The sequence below is a fragment of the Ochotona curzoniae genome, unplaced genomic scaffold (assembly GCF_017591425.1).
Source record: "Ochotona curzoniae isolate NIBS_2020 unplaced genomic scaffold, NIBS_Ocur_1.0 contig_883, whole genome shotgun sequence".
Classification (NCBI taxonomy): domain Eukaryota; kingdom Metazoa; phylum Chordata; class Mammalia; order Lagomorpha; family Ochotonidae; genus Ochotona; species Ochotona curzoniae.
This window is the reverse complement of record NW_024466599.1, coordinates 17,411,374-17,432,059: the sequence shown is the minus strand read 5'-3', so window position 1 is coordinate 17,432,059 and position 20,686 is coordinate 17,411,374. Positions and strand designations below refer to the sequence as shown.

Below are 20,686 nucleotides of genomic sequence, written 5' to 3'. Positions count from 1 at the left end.
ATTTACTTAGTTTTATTGGAGAGACAGATTCATGGAGAGAAGGAGACACAGAGAATTGGAATTGGGAATGGAACCAGGACTCCAACCTAGACATGTACATTTGGGATGCAGGTGCCTTCATTTTTAGGCTAAATGCCAGTCCCCAAGGGCCGAGCGTTTTGAATAAAGAGAGTTAAAAGTCCCTTACGCAGCTGTTCTTTGGCCACTCTGAGTGGGCAGGTGGAGCCTCCCTTTTTTCCTCTCACCCTCCCAGGGCAGGGGGTGCTGTTGGGTAACTGTCTCTTTTATGTCGGAATCTCTCAGCTGAGAGAAGCCTGCACATGGCCGAGTCTGTGCCAGCTAAATGTGATGTGACCCTGTCCTTTGGTATTTTAAATCATTCTCATGTAATTTTATGTGTGGTTTGATTCAGATTTATAATAAATGCATGATTTCAAGATACCATCATGTTGTCAATTTTAGAAATCCAGTTTTTCTGGGGTGTCCATTTTGTGTTTTATTAATTTTGGAGAATTCTAGTAGCAGCCAGATGTGCCTGGTGTTGCAAAATTCCTTCTTATTGCTGTAGCTCAGATTGGCGAGCTTTTTCTTAAAGAATCATGGTAAGTCTTTCAGACTTTTGGACCAAATAGCATGGGAAGCAGGCACAGACCATGAATACGTAGATGGGTGTGACTGTACACCAATAAAAATTTATTTGCAAAAACAGGTGGCGAGTTGGATCCAGTCCAACCAAGGTTTTGGTTACTCCTGTTTACCAGGATCTGAGGTGAGGTGCTGCCACTGCTGCCAGGGGGCAATTGTGAATGCAGAATTGGCCTCCAGCCATGTTCTCTGCTGTGGGATGTGGCAGCTGAATGGCTGCCCAGACACCTGCTTCCTCCCCGTGCCTTGCCCTACTGGGTACCCCAGCACCGCAGGAACAAGCTTTTGAATTATCTTTGTGTGTGTGATTAAGGACTTCTGGTACCAACTGCTGTTTTTTTCACTCTGGGACATTGTTTGTTGTTTTCAGTTTTGCTATTTCTGGTTGCTTTTGATTGACTTTACATTTAAAATTCTTCTGTTTTGGGGACAGATTGCTAAGTAACTGTTACAAAGCTTGAAGCCTCCTGGATGACATCTTCATGATTTAGGAGAGGTCCAGCCCTTGCTGATCAGAGTATAATGTCAGAATGTTAAGGAATGTGTGCATTTTCTATTTTCTTTAGGGATATAACTAACTTTTTTTGTATTTTTAAATTTTAATTCTTCATATTGTTATTATTATCATTATATAATACAGTTCCATAGGTCCTGGGATTTCTCTTATTCCTTCCCCAATTTCCTCCCCTCTCACTGAGTTCCCCTATATCATTACTATAGTATAGTCTTCCCACACAGTCATATGTTCATCATTGCGGGCATGGACAATGGCAGAAAGTCTAGCATTCTATTGTCAAGATATAGTAAACAGTTTCATTGGGAGTTCTTTTTTAGTCTGGAAGTAGAGATGCATACTGCATTGTATCCTCACATCTGGAAATGATAGTCTCCATTACACAGTCACTATACATCCCCTTAAATGAAAAGTCACAATACAAAATCAACAAAAGGAAGAAAAAAGAAATATACAATTCCATGAAGTTAAATAACATGCTACTAGAGACGATAGTCTCCATTATACAGCCGCTATAAATCTTCTTAAACGAAAAGCCACAAAACAGAATCACCAACAGGAAGAAGAAAGAAACCAAAACACAATGGAGCCAAATAGCATGCTGCCGAATGACCAGTGTGCTGTGGAAGAAATGTAAAAGAAAGTCAAGAGCCTTCTTGAAGAAAATGATGCCACTGTATGATCTATGAGTCAGTGAAGAATTCAAATACAAGAACGTGTTTTGAAGAGATGAAACCAACAACAACAAAAAATCAAAATCCATGAGATATAGTTTCCCTTGATCTTTGTTGGTGAAATGTGTCTCCTCTAGGCAACAAATAGATGGGTTTTGTTTTTTAATCCAGTTTAATAGTGCATGACATTTCATTGATGAGTTTAAGCCACTTACATTCAGGGTTAATATGAATGCATGGTAATTTGGTCCTGCCATTTTAGCAATGGGTTGTTTGTTGATTTAGTCTTCTGTTATTTTACTGGGATGTTCTTCACATTTACCTTTGGTTTTGGTGGGTACTATTTTTAGAATCTGGAATATGTTGCTCCATTCTCTTCTGGCCTGTAGAGTTTCCTGTGAGAGATCTCCTATGAGTTTAATTGGCATTCATTCCTTTATATGTTAGTTGATTTTTTTCACATGCACATTTAAGGATCTTTTCCTTATGTTTGATTGAAGAGAGTTTGATTATCATGTGTCATGGTAAAGATCGCTTTTGTTCAACCCTGCGACCTTCCTGGTTGTTGTTTCCCAATTCTTTCTCTAGATTAGGGAAATTTTCCCTTATTATTTCATTGAATACACCTTTAATCCCAGTTTCTCTTTCTGCACCTTTTGGGACTCCCATAACTCTTACACTTGGCCTTTTAATAGTGTCTTTAAATTCTTGAATACTTTTTTTAGCTTGATCCAACTCTGCTTCCAGCTTTTTGTTTATTTCCCCCTGGTGACAGGAAATATCTTTTAATTTTGAGATTCTTTCTTGTGCCTGATTCATTCTATTTTGGAGACTCTTCACTGTACTTTTAATTTGCTCCACTGTATTCTTCATTTCTGATATATCAGCTTTCATTTGATTCATTTCCAGTATGACATATTCCTTAAATTCCTTGAATGCCTGCTTTATGTGTTCCTCATTGTTGATAAGAAGCTTTATAACACATATTTTGAATTCTGTATCCCCCATTTTCTCGATGTCTTCCTCAGTAAACTCTGAGGTTGGCAAAAGCTTTAGCTCCTTTGCAGAGGAGTGTTCAGTAATATTCATTGTGCTTTTGTCTCTTCTCTTCTTTTGCTCTTGGTCATTGTACTTCAGGTTATCAGATTCTTCTCCTTGGGGCAGGTTTCTAAGTTGTGTTACCCACAGGTCTACAGTTCGATGTTGCTTATTGTGGTTGGTACACAGCTCTTTGCTTGCAGTCACTTGTGCCACTCCCTCCAGCGAGTTGCAGGTCTAGGTTCTTATTTAGTTAGATTTCCACCATGGTCTCTGTAGCCCAAGGTCCTGGCTCACCACTGTCTACCTCCTGTGATGTGATGCTGAGGCTGTTCTGTTCTGTTGTCTGTATAACCTTTCTCCCGCTTGCAGTTGGAGCAGGTCCCAGGATTAGGGAGACACCAGGTGTCATATAGCGAGGTTGTTGGTGTTGGTGACCTTCCTGGAACCTGTTTGTGTTGGTGATCTTGCTGAAACCTGTTAGGTCTGAGGGCTACACAGACCTGTTTTCACCCTATGATGCCAAAGTTGGTATTAATTTTCCTGTGGGACCAGTGCAATGCACTGAGCTCAGTAAATTCTTGCTGAGCTCAGCTCATGCGCAGCTCATTGTTGTTTCTTTGGGTCTCTTGTGTGGGTGCTACAAGCAGGGAGTTGGATGGAAGGTGGAGTAGCCTGGACACGAACTGGTGCAGGTAGGGAATTAGCCACTAGGCCATTATGCCAGGCCCTAAAACTAACCTTTTTAAAACCATGCAGCTTTAATAGGTTTGCAATTTGTGTAGTTACCATTTAGTTTGTGATTCTACAGTTCTTGAAAAATGATTTGCAACACTTTAATATACTTAGAGAAATTATTTGATTTATGCTATTTCTGTAGGTTTTTTGTCATAGAATAATAAGAACTTATGTTTATGTAATGGAGTATTTGTGTTCTGACTCTCTAGGCATAGGGATTTGAAAATATGCATGTAAAAGAACAGTGGGTGAGACACTGAATGAATGACATGAGATTCTATGTTAATCATTTCTGAGTTATGGTTTTCCCAGTCTCTGTTTCCTATCCTTTAAAACAAGGACATATAGGTGTTCTAGCACATAGGAATTTTGTGAGGACTCAGTGAGATAATGCGTGTGACAGGTTTCTGACACAGTGACAGCCTGGGCTGAGTCGGTCAGTTTAAAATACTATTTCCTTGTGGTAGAAAAGTTACATGTAGGAGCTCTTTGGGTCCAGTGATGAATGCCTGTTTTGTTGAATGTAAAAACAGGAGGGCATGCCTTGTGATGGGATGGGTTAGGCTGCTGCTTGGGACTCCTGCATGCCATTCTGGGGAGCCTGGTTGGAGTCCTGGCTGTGCCTTGGGTCCGATTCAACGTCCTGCTGATCATATACTCTGAGGCACAGCCTGTGGTGGTCCAAGTGGGGGGGTTCTCACCACCCATGTGGGAGACTGGGCTGGAGCTTCAGGCTCCTGGCTTCAGCCTGTCCCAGCCACAGCCATTGCAGTTATGTGGGGGAGTAAACTGGTGATGGGAGATCTCTCTGTGTCTGTCCTCCTCTTTCTGTCATTCCACCTTTCAAATAAATCTTTAGGTGTATCTGTTCTATAAGCTAGCATTTTTATATTCTTTGTTGCCACCAACATTTAGTTGTGTGTGTGTATCCACATAAATAGGAGTGGTAAGGAAATTGTGTCCCAGTCAACCCAGGACTCTACCGAGAAAGAAATCCAAGTTAGAAATGGCCCCATGTTTTCAACACCGGAAGTAAACATACAAGCTCATTCAAGTACTGCATTTTTGCTATTTCAAAAGGTGTCAGATAAAGGAACTGTGGGTTATCTTCTTGTGTATCTTCTGTATCTTATGATAGTGTGCTAAAAGTGTATGTCCCACCTGGTTACCTGTGTGCCTGTTCCCAGTAGGATGGTGCACATTTGGGGTTGCACTGTCAAGTTCTGTTGAGGTTTACCCTTTGTCTCCCTTTGTCTCCAGGATGATTGAGGAAAGTGGGAACAAGCGGAAAAGCATGGCGGAGAAGAGGCAGCTGTTCATAGAGATGCGTGAGTCTGGGTGCTCCCGGGGTCCTGAGGCAGGGTGTGGGGTGTGGGGGTCCTTTCTATTTTTCCTGTTTGAGACGTAGCCTGGGGCTAAAAGCTGTGTGTTACAGGCTTTCAATAGGGAAAAATCAAGGAATAGCTCAAGCTAGAGCCTGTTGATTTATCTAAATTTTAAGAAATTATTTGCAAAAGGTTCATTTATTCTTATTTGAAAGGCAGAGTTAGAGAAAAGGCGAGGCAGAGAGAGCTGTTCCATCTGTTGTTTCACTCCACAAATGGCTGCAATGGCTGGAGCTCAGCCAGTCTGGAGACAAGTGCCAGGAGATTCTTCTGGGTCTCCCACATGGGTGCCTCGGCCCCTGGACTCGGGCGATCCTTTGTTGCTTTCCCAGGCCATCAGCAGGGAGTCAGGTAGCTATATGGTGTGCATGCACTGTGTACAGAGGCTTAACCTGCCATGGCGTGGCGCTGTCCTCATATTTTTTTCTTTTAATTTTAACATTTATTACGAAGGTTAAGGGATGATAGATCCATGTGGTTGTCCGATTCTGCTTAGGATGTGGGAGGGGGGAGGAGACAGTGGGTGTGATAAATGATTCAGTTTTCCCACCTGTGTCCATGTCCCCATAATGTTTAAGTTTTCTCTTCTTGGAAGTATACTAGTGGGGAAAGGGAGCAGGGAGGATGATTGTTTTTTTTTTTTGTTAATCCGTTCATTCATCTCCCAAAAGTCTACAGCCGCCAGGGCTGGGCTAGGCTGAGGCCAGGAGCCCTGAACTTCATCTGGGTCTCCCACATGGTTAGCAGAGTCCCTGCTCACTGAATGCCCTGCTGCCGCATGCCCCTCACACACGTGAGGCCATTCCTGCTCACTTCCTCTGGGATGCAGAGTCTGGGAGATGGTGGGGAGTGTGGCTGCCCAGGAGGAATGAACTGCAGCTGAGGGCTCTGCTGCCCAAAGCCCTGCTCTTCTGTCTCTGCAGTGCCACTCCAGACTCTGGCAAGGTTGCCTTCTCCGTCAGATAGTCCGATATCTTTTCTCCAGCCTCGTTGCTGGGATGTGTCAGCCAGGTGTCGGTTTGGATTAGTCAATTGTAACTCTAATAATCTTTACCAACTCTCTTACTAGTCTTAATGGTTAGCAGTTTTTCTTTAGCTATTTATTTATTTATTTTTATTGGAAAGTCAGCTATACAGAGAGGAGAGACAGAGACGAAGATCTTTCGTCCACTGATTAACTCCCCAAGTGGCTGCAATGGCCAGAGCTGAGCCAATCTGAAGCTAGGAGCCAGGAGTTTCTTCTGCATCTCCCACACAGGTGCAGGGTCCCAAGACTTTGGGCTGTCTTCGACTGCTTTCCCAGGCCACAAGCAGGGAAATGGATGGTAAACGGGGCTGCTAGGACACAAACTGGTGCCCATGTGGGATCCCAGTGCAAGGCAAGAACTTTAACCACTAGGCTATCATGCCAGCCCAGCTGATTTCTAATTGCTTCGTTAGGTCACTAAACCATTAATTAATTAATGTATTTTAAATATTTCAAAGGCAATTATAGAGAGAGGCAGACAGAAAGAGATATATCTGTCTTACATCTGATTTGTTCACCCAAAGAGCTGCAACAGCCTGGGCTGGGCCAAGTCAAAACCTGGAGCCAGCAACTTCAAAAGTGGCCCAAACACTTGAGCCATCCTCCGCTGCTTTCCCAGCCTGTAAGCAGGACGCTATATGGGAAGTGGAGCAGCCAGGACTAGAACCAGCACCCATTTGGGTTGCCTGTGTTGCATAGCAGAGGACTAGTGCGCTGAGCCATCGCACTGGCAAGTGTTAACTTTTAAAAACTTCACAAATTAGACTTTTTCATTATTTTGTACAATTTTTGTGTAATGTAGCAACTTGGTTATCATGTTTTTACTTGCCATTATTTCTGTTTGGTGCTGAGTTTAAGGCGTGGCTGTCTTCTTCTGCAGGTTTTCTTCCCTTTTTTCCTGTTTCCTGTGGAGTCTCCCTTCTGGGTTTTAGACTCACTTGTACCTTCCTCTCTATGGGAGCTTCCAGCTTCCTCAGTAACCCCTAAAGTTTTTTTTTTTTAAAGAGTTTATTTTATTTTTTTTTATTGGAAAAAGCGGATATACAGAGAGGAGAGACAGAGAGGAAGATCTTCCGTCCAATGAATCACTCCCCAGGCGGCAGGAACAACTGGAGCTGAGCCAATCCGAAGCCAGGAGCCTCTTCCGGGTCTCCTGTGCGGGTGCAGGGTCCCAAAGCATTGGGTCATCCTTGACTGCTTTCCCGGGCCACAAGCAGGGAGCTGAATGGGAAATGGAACTGCCGGGATTAGAACCGGCGCCCATAAGGGATCCTGGGCGTGCAAGGCGAGGACCTTAACCACTGCGCCATCACGCCGGGCCCGACAAATGCGTTTTTTTTAAAAGATTGTTTTTATTGGAAGGGCAAATTTTCATAGAGAAGGAAAGTTGGGAAGATCTTCTGTCTACTGGTTCACTTCCCTAGTAGCTGCAATAGCCGGAGCTGAGCTAATCTGTGGCAAGGAACTGGGAGCCTCCTTAGGGTCTGCTATGTGGGTGCAGGGTCTCAAGGGTTTGGGCCATTCTCGACTGCTTTCCCAGGCCACAAGCAGGGAGCTGGATGGGAAGTGGAGTAGCTGGGATGTGAACTTGGCCTATATGTGATCCCAGCACTTGCTAAACGAGGATTTAGCCACTGAGCCATTGCTCCAGACTCCCTGTAGGTTTTTATTCCTACTAGCAGGAGGAAAAATTAAGAGCTCCCTTATGTCATTTATTCAGATTAATATTCTTTTGAAAATAAGTGTTTTTCTACTGGGAATGTTGGTAACATTTCCAGGTCATTGAGCAGTGTTCTGTTAGACTGTGACTCTTCTGGTCTTGTCTGCCCCATGCCTCTTCCCAGGTAGAGTCTTGGGTCAGCTGTTTCCTTCCTCTTCCGTTGATTGGCTGAGCATCTGCAGGGCCACCTGTGACCTCCGGCTAGGAGGCAGAGAGCACCTGGGGCGGAATCTCCACGTCTCCATCCAGCTCATGCCTAGAGCTGTGCCTGGAGTTGGTCTCCACCTCTGACTCTCTTATTCTTGCTCGGTGTTGTCAGCAGAGAACTTCCCAGTGTTGGCTCATTGATTCCCTCAGCGAGTATTTCAGGTGCCGGTTGAACCAACCTAGCCATTGGTCTCTGCTCACATGGAACTCAGGAGGACACAGAAATGGAAGTAAGGAGGGACTGGACGGCAGGAGCCGTGATGGGGCAGCCTGGTGGTCCCGGGGTACCTGGCAGGAGAGATGTCCCAGCTGTAGCAGCCTCCAATGTGAAGGAGGTGCTGAGAACTGGCACTTAGGAAGACCTGGAACTCCAAGGACTTGGCCCACCACATGCTCTGTGGAGCCCAGACTGACTGCAGCTAAATGCGAGGTGGAATCCAACAGGTGTGCATGAGTCCGACCTCATGGCTGAAGTGGATCGTCCAGTGGTTTGGGGACCCTGGTTTCGCTGTAAGGGTTTCTGGGGGCCCTTGTTGCGGATAAAGACTCCTGAGTCCTCCCTGGAGGTTGGTAGATCTGGGGTGGGACCTGGACTTCTGTGTGCTTAAGGTGGTGCCCAGCCATGCTTACGATCAGGTGATGTTAATTAACCCTGGGGTCATATTAGGTACTTAGAAGATGGGTCTGCTGGCGCTTACTATAGCCAACAGTACTTTGTATCCATTTGCCTCTTTCCATCCCTGTATGCACACACACACGCACAGGAATGCACACATGTACATGTGCACACATACATGCATACACACACCACGCACACATACATATGAATACACACACATATCCACACGTACACTTGTGGTGGTTACATACCTTTCTTTTCCTTAGTATTTCCCCTAAATGCCTTTGAGGGTGACCTGGCTTGCACGTTTGTCATTGCCCCACTCCCCACCACAGCTGACACCATTCCCAGACACCAAAGGAGGCATTTGAGTCACTGCAGTCTCACCCAGGATTGCATTTTAACAGCTAGACCCGGTGCAGAGCGGAAGCAGAGGTGCACGTGGCTCGGGAGAGTTGGCTCGGGGCTGACATCTCAGAGGAGGAGTGTCTGAGAAGGGGCCGTGGGGTTCTGCGAGGCAGGGCTCTGAGCAGGTGTTTCTGCGCTGCTCCTGGGCCTCCCCTGTAGCCAGGGTGGGCTGTCTCAAGGAGCTTAAGCTTTGGACTGGCAGATGCCATCCTTCCACTTGTCTCTCCCGGCATTGGGATCTGTGTATGCTGCATAACGTTCCTACACTGTTCCTACAGTGAGGGGAGCGTGGTAGAGAAAGATGGTGAGGGGAGTGTCCCTTCCTTCACCTGCTTTGCACCTGCATACCTCTTAGGTACCCACAAGTCTGTGTTGCTCCCGTTTGCTCAAGAGTGTCAGAGGGCTCTGCAGCTGGGGCTGAGTTCAGGCCTTGTGTTTAATTCATGCCTTTTGTGCTGTTGCATTTGTTCATTCTGCTTTTCCTTTTTTTTTTTTTTTTTAAGATTCATTTATTTGTTTGAAAGTAGAGCAGTGGGGTCAGGGATAGACACCTATAGAGAAAGAGAGAGAGGAAGATTGACTTTTCCATCTGTTGATTCAGCCTCCAAATAGCTGCATTGGCCAGGTCTGGGCCAGCTGGAAGCCCACCTGGAACAAGAACTCTATCCATGTCTCCTATGTGGGTGTGGGGGCGGAGCAGCTGGACCATTATGCTCTGCTGCTTTCCCAGGTACATTTGCAGGGAGCTGGTCAGCAGTGCAGCAGCTGGGACTTGAACTGGCACCTCTATGGGACACTGGTGTCACAGGCAGCAAATTAACCCACTGTGCTATAGCACTGGACCCATGTGCTGTTTCTTGAAAAGCCTAGCATTGAAATGATGTTATACTGTATTTCCCAAGACAAAGTGATGCGTAGTCATTTCTACCCCAGAAGCCTCCACGAGGTGCACAATTACGCTCTGTTTACTTACTAGAGGCGGGCTCCCTGTCCTATGTGCTCGTGTGCCAGCGTAGTGTCTTATGGTCAGGGAAGCAGCCCGACCCTTAGGTTGGGGAACTGCTGGAAAACTGAAAGCTGCTCTGGAGGCGGGGCCTGGGAGTCGTGCTTGAAACCAGGACAGGCAGCTGCTAACAGGCAGGCGGGCACATGGGCGGGTGTACTATGTAAGACACTTGGTTTTAAGTCATTTGAGAGACAAAGAGGAGACAGATGCACGCACACACACACACACAGAGGGGTGGAGAGAGGAGAGGAAGAGGAGGGGAGGAGATCAGAGGACAGGATGCCACTCTGCTGTTCCATTCCCTGAATGAGCCAGGAGCGGGCGCCAGAAGCCTGGCACTCGGTCCAGGTCTCTCCTGTGAGTGGGGAAACCCTGTCACCTGGGGCATCCCTGCCGCCTAGAGGGTCCACGACACCAGGAAGCTGGAGTCAGGAGAGCAAGCCGGGCATCAAACCCAGACATACCACAGGGGACACGGGCTGACACACAGAAAGTTGGAAAGACTGCTTATAAAATATTGGCACAATTTCAATGGAAGTCTACGGCTACTTAGTATATCTCAACTTTTGGAAATGATTTGGGGACTTTTTAAAATGGCGTGATGGCCAGGCTCCCTAGGTTTTGGAATCTTGTGGCAACCTTCTGTTATCCGCACCTTCCCATCATGAGTTTAAAGGGACTCTGCCACAGGTAAACCAAATGACACTTTGTTCTTACCCAGCATCTGTGACTTCACTGAAACTCTGTTTTTAAAGATTTATTCATTTTTAATGGAAAATCAGATATGCAGAGAGGAGGAGGAGAGACAGAGAGGAAGATCTTCTATCCACTGATAACACTTCCCAAGTGGCCACAATGGCCAGAGCTGTGCTGATCTGGAGCCAGAAGCCAGGAGCTTCTTCTGGGTCTTCCATAAGGGTGCAGGGTCCCAAGGCATTGGGCCATCCTCATTCCAGACCACCAGCAGGGAGCTGGATGGGAAGTGGGACAGTTGGGATTAGAACTGGTGCCCATATGGGATCCCTGGTGTATGTAAGGCGAGGATTTAGCCGCTAGGCTACTGTGCCGGGCCCTTTGGTGAGACTCTTTTTCTCTATAGAGATCTCTGGCCAACAGGGCTGGAACACTTTGTCCCATTTTCCTAAGCTAATTTGCAGTGGAAGTGTGTGATATTTGTTATATATGAAACCCAGATCTCAACACCAGCTGTGTTAACGAAAGAGCTGGCAGAGCACTGAGTTACAGCAGGTGCACTGATTCTCTTTTCCTTTATAATTACTTCACCAGCACACTTAACTTAATGAATTGTGTTCATTAGATTTATAACTTTTCTGTTTGCTAGCTGGAATGGAACTTTCCTTGCCTAGATTTTTTTTTTAGCTGTTTTTTTTTCCTTCAGTATTTCCCATAATGTTTTTCATAGGAATAAGTTTCTCTGCAGAAAGACTACTAGTAGTGATTTCATGACAGAGTATGTGTTAAAAGCCCTTCAGCATCTATTGGGACTTTTAAAAAGATTTGTTTTATTAATTTAATAGAAAGGGTTACAGAGAGAGAAAGAGAGATCTTCCAGCTGCTGGTTCATTCTCCTGGTGGTTTCAACAACCAGGGGCTGTACCAGGCGGAAGGCAAGAGGTTTTTCTGAGTCTCCCACATGGGTCCAGGGGCTCAAGGACTAGGGTGGTCTTCTCCTGCCTTCCTAGGCTCATTATGGAGCTGGATTCTGGCTTCTAACATGGGCCTGGTCCCAGCCCTGGATATTGCAGTCATCTTGGGAGTTAATCATCAGATAAAAGATCTCTCTCTTTTTCTTTCTCTCTTTCTTTCTCTGTAACTGTTTTGTAGAAAGATAGATAGATAGTAAGAAAGCAGCACAATGAAATAGTATGGGGATTACTAAGGGTTAAAAGATTTCTTGGAATGATGAAAATGTTATAAATTATGATGACAATTTTACAGAACTTTGTAAATATTAAAAACCATTGAATCATACTTTAAAAACTGGTGAATTATAATACAGATGGTATTCAGCCAAGTTTTTTATATTTGTAGAAAAAAAAGATGGAGCTATATAGGATAGACATCTTGTGAGAATCAGGTGATGGAGGAAATAAACTTAAATAAATAAATAAACAAATTATAAGCAAAACAAAACAAATAAAAGCAATCAGAACCCTGGAGTGTGCCACCAATTCCTTCTGTGTACTGTCAAGTGGGTAGCCCAGCTTAACTCCCCCAACCCATTTCATGTGCAAGCCGACGGGTATCATAGGCGTGCCAAGCCTCATCTGCCCCCAGTCCCAGCTCTCACACTCACCAGCAGAAGCAGTGGCCCAGCAGGAGAGTTCCTACAGCCCCGCTACAGGGCTGGCACAACGCCCACCAGGTCCTCCACATGCTGCTGGGTGCTGCGACCCAGTCTGGCATGGCCCATCTCATTTCAGCATTTGCCAGTAGGTGCTATAGTCTGGCTTGACTTGGTCTGCCCCTAGTCCCAGGTAGCAATGGTGGGTGCTGCTGCCCAACCTGGTACAGCCAGCTGCCAGTCCTGGCTCTGATGTTTACTGGCTGGCACTGTAGTCCTGCCTGACCTGTTGTGTATGCTGTCCTGGTTCTCAGATTTGCCAGTGGGTGTTATGAACTGGCCTAACCTGGACTGCCCCCAGACCTGAGCCACATGTATGATGGTGGGTATTGTAACCTGGCCTGGCCTGAGCTGCTCCCAGTCATGGATCTGAGCTCGCCTTCAAGGACTGTGTCTCAACAATGGAGTTCCCCAAGCTCTTCTATCAGATCTCCTCCCAGTGGTAGATCTCATGCACACTGGTGGATCCTTGGTCTGGGCTGACCTAGTCCATCTGGAACATGGCAGAAACAGTGGCCTTGCCCAGCCGGCTCACACCTATTCTGGTTTTTGCTTTTTGGGAACTACAGCCTAGCCACACCAGACACAGCTCTCATGTGGCTCAGCAGAAGTCAGGATATAGCCCAGCCTAACCTGTACTCATCCTGGCTTTCACAAGCACCAGTGTGTGCTGGAGTCTAGCCCAGCCTGGCACACCCAAGATCCAGTCCACCCCCGTGCCTAGGGATACTGCAGCCATGTCCAGCCCAAACCACTGCACCCATTCCAGACCTCACACTTACCATTGGGAACCACAATCCAGTTGGGACGTCCTCTTAGCTCCCCAACTAGACCTGTTCCCAGCCACAGCTTTGCATGTGCCAGTGGTTGCTCTGACCCAGCTCAGAATAGCCCATCACTGTTTTGGCCATTGACATAGGATGCTGCAGCCTGACTTGACCCGCCCTGCCCCCAGTCCCAAGTCTTACTGGCAAGTGCTTCAGCTGAGTCCTGCTCAATCTGCTCCCATCCCTAACCCATGCAAACTGGTAGATGTGATAGCCTAGCCCAGCATGACCCATACTGCAACCTGGCTGCTGCATTTGCCAGTGGGTTAAGCTTGGCATGGTCCTGCCTAGTCCACCCCCCTCCAGAACCAACCCACGTACTTGCCAGTGGGTAGAGCTACCCTGCTCAGCCTGCCAATACCCAGGCCTGGATCACATATTCACAGGTGGGAGCTATGGCCCATCCAGGGAAGTTTCCCAAGCTCCCCCCCATGCCCACCCCCAGACCCAGATCTCACACATACCAGTGGATGCTAGGCCCTCAGCCAGCATAGTCTATGCCCTCCATCCCAGCCTATGTATGAGGCGGTGGATGTTGTGGCCTGGTCTGTCCCACACCTATTCTTGGGTGTGCCTGTGGGTACTGCAGCCTGGCCTGTACTCAATCCCAGTACCGATAATGTCAGAGGGTTCCATGGCCATGCTTAACTCAGCCCATCTCTCTCTCTCTCTCTTTTTAAATAAAGTGTTTCTTTTTTTAAAAAAAGATTTATTTATTTTTCTTGAAAAGTCAGATATACAGAGAGGAGGAGAGACAGAGAAGATCTTCCATCTGCTCATTCACTCCTCAAGTGGCTGCAATGGCCAGAGCTGAGACAATCTGAAGCCAGGAGCCAGGAGCTTCTTCTGGGTCTCCCGCATGGGTGCAGGGTCCCAAGGCTTTGGGCCATCCTTGGCTGCTTTCCCAGTCCATAAGCAGGGAAAAGGATGGGAAGTGGGGCTGCTGGGCTTAGAACTGTTGCCCATATGAGGATCCCGCTGCATGCAAGGTTAAGGACTTTAGCCACTAGGCTATTGTGCCCACAGCCCATTACTTTTAAGCAAACCAGCAGTTATTGCAGTTCCGTAGGGGTAGGCCCACATACACCCCCACAGATTCTGCTCCCAGACCTGATTCCCTTATGTGCTAGTTAGTATCGTGGCCCAGCCCAACACTGGCAGTCTCTGTTCCAACTCTCGCTGGCAGATACTGTGATCTAGCCCTGTCTGGCAGCCATGAAGTGGGCAGAATAGAGAGATCTCTGTAGGCACTGTGGGAGACAGCCTGTGCTCATTCACGTTCCCTCTTTGATTCTGAAGCTGCTGCGGCTCTGGGAAAGGCGCCTCAGGGCAGTAAACAGCTCCAGTTGGGGTCAGGCCTTCCTAACATAACCTTAGCTGTCAAGGATACTCCATTCAGTGAGTTTTTAAATGAGAGTAAACCTTGACTTGAGTGATTTTAGGCTCTGTTGAGTTGCTGTGACTATCTCTGGCCCTCCAGTTGTCATTTACTGACTGTGGGTCTGAACTGGGTGTCCTGTGCCTCCACCTCACGCCCTGAGGCCTGAGTGGGGAGTCACAGGCCTGAGGCTCTTGTCCTGGGCTCTTTGCCTCCCCTGTCTGGCAGTTGACCCTGCATTTTAAGTTACTGTCTTTGTTGTTCTTCCCAGCAGCTAGACTGGGCTTCCTCACAGCATGGCACCCAGGTCCCCATGGCAAGTGTCCAGAGGGGGTGAGTGCGGGCTCCAGGCGGCCTGCTTGTAGCCATCTCTCCATCCCTTTTGCTGGGCTCCAGCCATTGAGGCAATGCCCTGCTCAGCCTTACGCAGTGGGATATGCTGTCTAGCTCTTCACAGGAGGGACATGTAGATCCTGTCTGCAAGTATGACTAGGGCTATTTTTCAAAGAAGCCTGACTGCCATGATGCTGGGAAGGACATTTAGGGGTCAGCTGGTCTGGTTCCCCCATTTCTGGGAGAACACGATGGCTCAGAAGAGGTGGCTTGGCTGTTGTCATGTGTTGTGGGCTGGGGCTTGAGTTTAAAGATCACAACCTTCCCTGGGCATGCAGTTTGTTCATAAAGACATGAGTGTTCCCCAGTGCCACCCCAGAGTCTTCCTAGTCTAGTGATGGGAGAGTGTTGGGCAGGCAGCAAGTTATCAAACCTCGCTCCAATTTTGTGTTGTCAGAAAGTTTAGTTGACCTGTTGTGTACCACCATGATGTCACAGCTGTGATGTCACAGCTGTGATGTCACTGCCATCACAGTGGTGGAGGGGTGGAGTCAGCCCCTGGCATTTAGAAAGTAAATGGTAAATCCAAGTGAACACTCGGACTTGCACTTTTTCCAGGTGCTCAGAACTTTGATGTCATCCGACTATCAACGTACAGAACAGCTTGCAAGTTGCGATTTGTACAGAAACGATGCAACCGTAAGTCACGTCTGCTCACCTCTGTGCTCACCGGATAGAACTGCCAGTATCATGCAAGATACTCATGACTTTGCATCATGACTGTTTAATGTTAATTAAGTTCTCTTTTGTCACTGAGGTTCCCAGAATTCAGACTTTGTAATGGACAGGACTTGTCGTCTGTGTCCTTCAGAACGTTTGACTAAATTAGGTGATTAGTTTTGAGGCTGCCATCATATTAATACAATTTAGATGGGAGAATTTATTTCTTGTCTCTTTTATTAATCATGTATTTAATACAAAATTAACAATTTTTTAGCTTTTGGAGAAAAAACATTCATACTTTAATAGAAACAAGAATTTTGGGGCAACTTAATGTGAATTAACTTTTTTTGTAATTGCTACCTTGTGTATTACAAAATAAATTAAGTATATTTGTATGTAAATACATGTTTATTTAGGTGTAGTTTTTTATATTTATTTCAGTTTTTAATGGGAAAGGCAGATAGGAGAGACAGAGAAGGATCTCCTGTTGACTGGTTTACTCCCCAAGTGGCTGCAATGGCTCCAGTTAAGCTGATCCAAAGCTATGGTCTAGGAGCTTCTTCTGGGTCTCCCATGCAAGTGCAGGGTCCCAAGGCTTTGAGCCATTCTCAATTGCTTTCCCAGGCCACAAGCGGAGAGCTGGATGGGAAGTGGAGCAGCTGGGACATAAACCGGCATCCATATGGGCTCCCAGCAAATGTAAGGTGAAGATTTAGCCACTAGACTATTGTGCTGGGTCTGTAGGTAAAACTTTTTAAGTATTCATTTGTTTTGAAAGCGTCATAAAGAGAGAGAAGGAGAGACAGAGATCTTCCATCTACTGGGTCACTCTCCAGATGGCCTGTCTGAAGCCAGAAGCCAGGAGGAGCTTCTTCCAGGTCTCTCCTGTGCGTGCAGGAGCCCAAGCACTTGGACTATTTTCCCCTGCTCTCCCAGGCTGTTAGCAGGGAGCTGGATCAGAAGTGGAGTTGCCAGGACCCGAGCTGGCATATATATGGGATGCTGGTGCTGCAGGTAGTGGCTTTACCCACTTTACCACAGTCTGGCCCCTCAAACCTACATTTTCTGAATGTTACATTTAGCTACCTTTTCATGTATGCTCCTATAATGCCATTAAATCTTGCATTTAGGTGCACAGTTTAAAAAGGAGTCACACTGTAATGTTTTCCATGTGAGTGTACAGTTGTGCCTCCCATGTTTATTGAGAAGGCCATCCTTCGCCTCATTGCTAGATTCTTCTCACTGGTATGCTGTCTGAGAGTTTCTGTAGCAATGTTTGAACGTGAACATGAAAGGTGTAGTGGGTAAAGCAGCTGCTTGTGATGCTGGAGTCTCCTAGGGGCACTGGTTCAAGTCTCAGCTGCTCCACCTCTGATGCAACTTCCTATTAATATGCCTGGGAAAGCAGCAGAGGACACCTGGAAGTCCTTGGGCCCCTGCATTCATGTGGGAGGCCTGGGGAGAAGCTCTTGGCTTCAACTCTGGTCGTATCAGCCATTTGGGGAGTGAAGCAACAGATGGAAGATCTCATCCCACTCGCCCCCTGTGACACTGCCTTTCAAGTAAATAAACCAATATGAAGACCAAGGAGAGGGGTCTGCTTTTGATTCTCGTTTGCTCCATTGCTCTGCTGTCTTGTGCCAATCACCACACTGTTCCAAACCGCAGCCTCCGGAGCCAGCAGCCACTGTGGCAGCTTGATAGTGCACCTTGGTATCAATTTTGTTAAAGTCTGCTTTTTCACATGTCTCTGAGATAATCTTGTTTTCTGGGTTTTTTTTTTTAAGATTTATTTTTTTTTTTTATTGGAAAGGCAGATATACAGACAGGAGAGACAGAGAGGAAGATCTTCCGTCCGATGATTCACTCCTCAAGTGAGCGCAACGGCCAATGCTATGCCAATCCCTCCTCCGGGTCTCCCATGTGGGTGCAGGGTCCCAAAGCTTTGAGCTGTCCTCGACTGCTTTCCCGGGCCACAGGCAGGGAGCTGGATGGGAAGCAGGGCTGCCGGGATTAGAACCGGCGCCCATATGGGTTCCTGGGCGTGCAAGGCGAGGACTTTAACCACTGTGCTATCGCGCCAGGCCCTTCTGGGTTTTTTTTTTATTTATATTTTTCATATATACTTTAGAAATGACTTGTCCTTTTCTCCTAAAAACAGTGAAAACAAAAGGTGTGCTAGAGTTTTGCCCTGCATTTCTTTTTTCAGGCTTAATTTACATAGAGTAAAACTGACTGTTTAGTAACAGCCTTGCCTGCAGTGTTGGACTAAGGTGGTTTGAATCTGTGTATTCAGCTGGGGAGACATGTCCAGTATTGAGATTTCCTCTTTTGAAGATGATATAGCCACACTGCATTTATCTAACTCTTTCATTTCTGGCTATGACAGTTTCAGATTTCTTTGTAGCAATCTCAGCTCTCATTGGATTTAGTCCCAGGGGTGACATCATTATAAGTTTTTTTTTTTCTTTAAGATTTATTTTTTACTGGGAAGACAGGGTTACAGAAAGGAGGAGAGACAGAGAGCTGCTCTCCATCCACTAGTTCACTGCTGAAATGGCCGCCAATGGCTGGAGCTGGGCCGACCCTGGAGCCTGGAGCTCCTTCCACGTCTCCCATGTGGCTGCAGGGAGCCCAAGGACACTTGATCCACTCTCCACTGCTTTGCAGGCAGTAAGCAGCTAGCTGGATAGGAAATGGAGCAGTCAGGACACAAACTGTTGCCCATATGGGATGCTGGTGCCATAGGCTTGCAGTGCCGGTTCCTATAAATAGTGTTTGTAAGCTTTCTCATATGTTGCTGATCTTTGCAATATAGTTACTTCAGTATCTTGTCCTTTTATCTAGCAGTGTTTCAGATTAATTTTTTTCTTTAGAATCTTTATGATATTCCATGTGTACACTTTCGTCATTCCTGATTAATGCATTAATTCAACTCTGATACCTAACACTGATAATTGTTTCATCTTGCGTATTTATATTGGCTGGGCCTTAAACACACTAGAATCGGGCATTCCTTGTCTCATCCCCAGTGTCAGCAGTGCTAATCATGTGTTTGCTGCAAGTTCCTTGTGGAACCTTAATTGAATGAAGAACGCTCTGATAGTGTATTTCCTCATATCTAAATATAAAGTTAAAAAAAATCTGTCCTTGTGGGCCCGTTGTGAGAGCCTAGTGGCCAAATTCTCCCTTTACATCTTTGTGTCCCAGCTGCTCCACTTCTGATCCATCTCCCTGCCTGGGAAAGCCCAAAGCCTCGGGAACCGGCACGCGCGAGGGAGAGCTAGAGGAGGCTCCTGGCTCCTGGCTTTGGGTCGTCTTAGCTGCGAGCATTGCGGCCACTTGGGGAGTGAACCATCGAATGGAAGATCTTTTTCTGTATCTCCTCTTTGTGTAAATCTGCCTTTCCAATAAAAATAAATAAATCTTTTAAAAAAATCTGTCTTTGTAATAATGATTAGCTTGAGTTTGTCAGTGGGTATGATGGGTAGGGATTTAATTCTTTGGAATTTGTTGAGAGGCATGCTGTAGCTCAGAATATGGTTGATTTTGATAGGTAGTCTTTATGGACTTAAGAGTAAAGCTTATTCCCTCATCCAGGGCACAGTTCGCTATTTGGTGCTCACTTTGGCTGCTTTGTTAGATGTAAAGTTTTTTTTTTTTTTAAGGTTTGTTTATTTTTTAATTTGAAAGGCAGAGTTACAGAGAAACAGAGAGAGGGTGTGCGAGATCTTTGTGCTTTAGCTCTCTCCCCAAAGGCCTCAGTAGCCGGAGCAGAGCCTATCATGCCAGGAGCTAGGAGCTTCCGCCAGGTCTCCCACACAGGTGCAGGGGCTCAAGGCCCTGGGCCATCCTCAGCTGCTTTCCCAGGCCACAAGCAGGGAGCTGGATGGGAAGTGGAGCATCTGGGAAACCAGCTGGCTCCTGTATGGGATACCAGTGCCACAGGTTGAATACTATGTGATGGAGCTGGCCCCTAGGCATGAAGTTTAACCACCGTGTCTGTATTTCCTTTTTCTTAATATGTGTGTATTGTCACTAGGAGAGGAATGTCCTATTTCCCACTGAGCTTGTGAATTTGCTTCTGGTGTTAATTTTTAAAAATCACTTATTTATTGGGAAGGCAGTTACAGAGAGAGGAAAATACTGTGAGGTGAGATCCTTTCTGTCTTCTGGCTCACTCCCCCTGGACACAGAGGTCCAGGCAGCCAGGACTTGAAGCTCATATGATGGTGGCTTTGGTGGCAGCGGCTTAATGCACTACACCACAGCGTTACCCCCTGAGGTTTGTTCATTTTTGCTTTGGTGTGTAGAGGCTTTTTCAGTCAGTATAAATAAATTTGGAGTTCCTTTGTTTTTTTCCTAAGGAATGAAACCTTTCATTGTCACCTGGCAGTGGCCCTTACCTTTAGTAATGCGTTTCATACCAGTTTGAAAATATATAATCCTTGTAGCCACAAACTTACCTTTTCAAAGCATGCCAGCTGAGTGATTCTAATTCTAGTTCTAGAACATGTTCCCCACCTCATGGAGTCACCCCACATTCAGTGTACTCATTGCTTCCCCCTTAGCCTAGCAACAACCCAACCACAGCTGTGCACTCGTACAGCGAGCCTTTTGTATGTTTTTTGGCGTGCCTCCCTGGGTGGGTGCACACACAGTGTATGTTCCCACCCAGCCACTGTCCCTCACCTGCCCTCACGTGTCCCATGCTGTGCGTTTTGCTGAGCACAGTGGGGCGTCTTTTCCTCCCAGGGCCATGGGACACTTCTTGCATGTGCCTTTCGCCCCATGTTTCCACTGCATGAGCAATTGCCAGCGTTTGGCCTCTGCGCGTGGGGTGGCTGTGCGTGTTTGTGTGCGAGTGTTTATGTGAACATATGTTCCAGTTCTTTGGGGGAGGAGTCACCGCGCCATATGGGAACTCTTTGATTTCTTAGGAAATTGCTCAACTATTTTGGAAAGCAGCCTCGGTTTTTCTTTCTTTCTTTTTTTTTTTTTTTAAGATTTATTTATTTGAATGCCAGAGTTACAGAGAAAGAGGGAGAGATAGAACAATAGAGGTGTCTTCCATCCTCT

The 20,686-nt window shown here is 46.4% G+C and overlaps 1 protein-coding gene across 1 annotated transcript in view; it reads left to right on the top strand.

Annotated features, from left to right (window-relative positions):
* Positions 1 to 20,686, top strand: part of DTNB (dystrobrevin beta) — a 220,691-nt gene that overhangs the window by 20,188 nt on the left and 179,817 nt on the right. The window contains exons 2-3 of the mRNA XM_040992931.1: positions 4,870 to 4,937; positions 15,503 to 15,583. Coding sequence (XP_040848865.1) covers positions 4,871 to 4,937; positions 15,503 to 15,583 — 148 coding nt within the window. The 5' untranslated portion in view covers position 4,870. The remainder of the gene's footprint in view (positions 1 to 4,869; positions 4,938 to 15,502; positions 15,584 to 20,686) is intronic.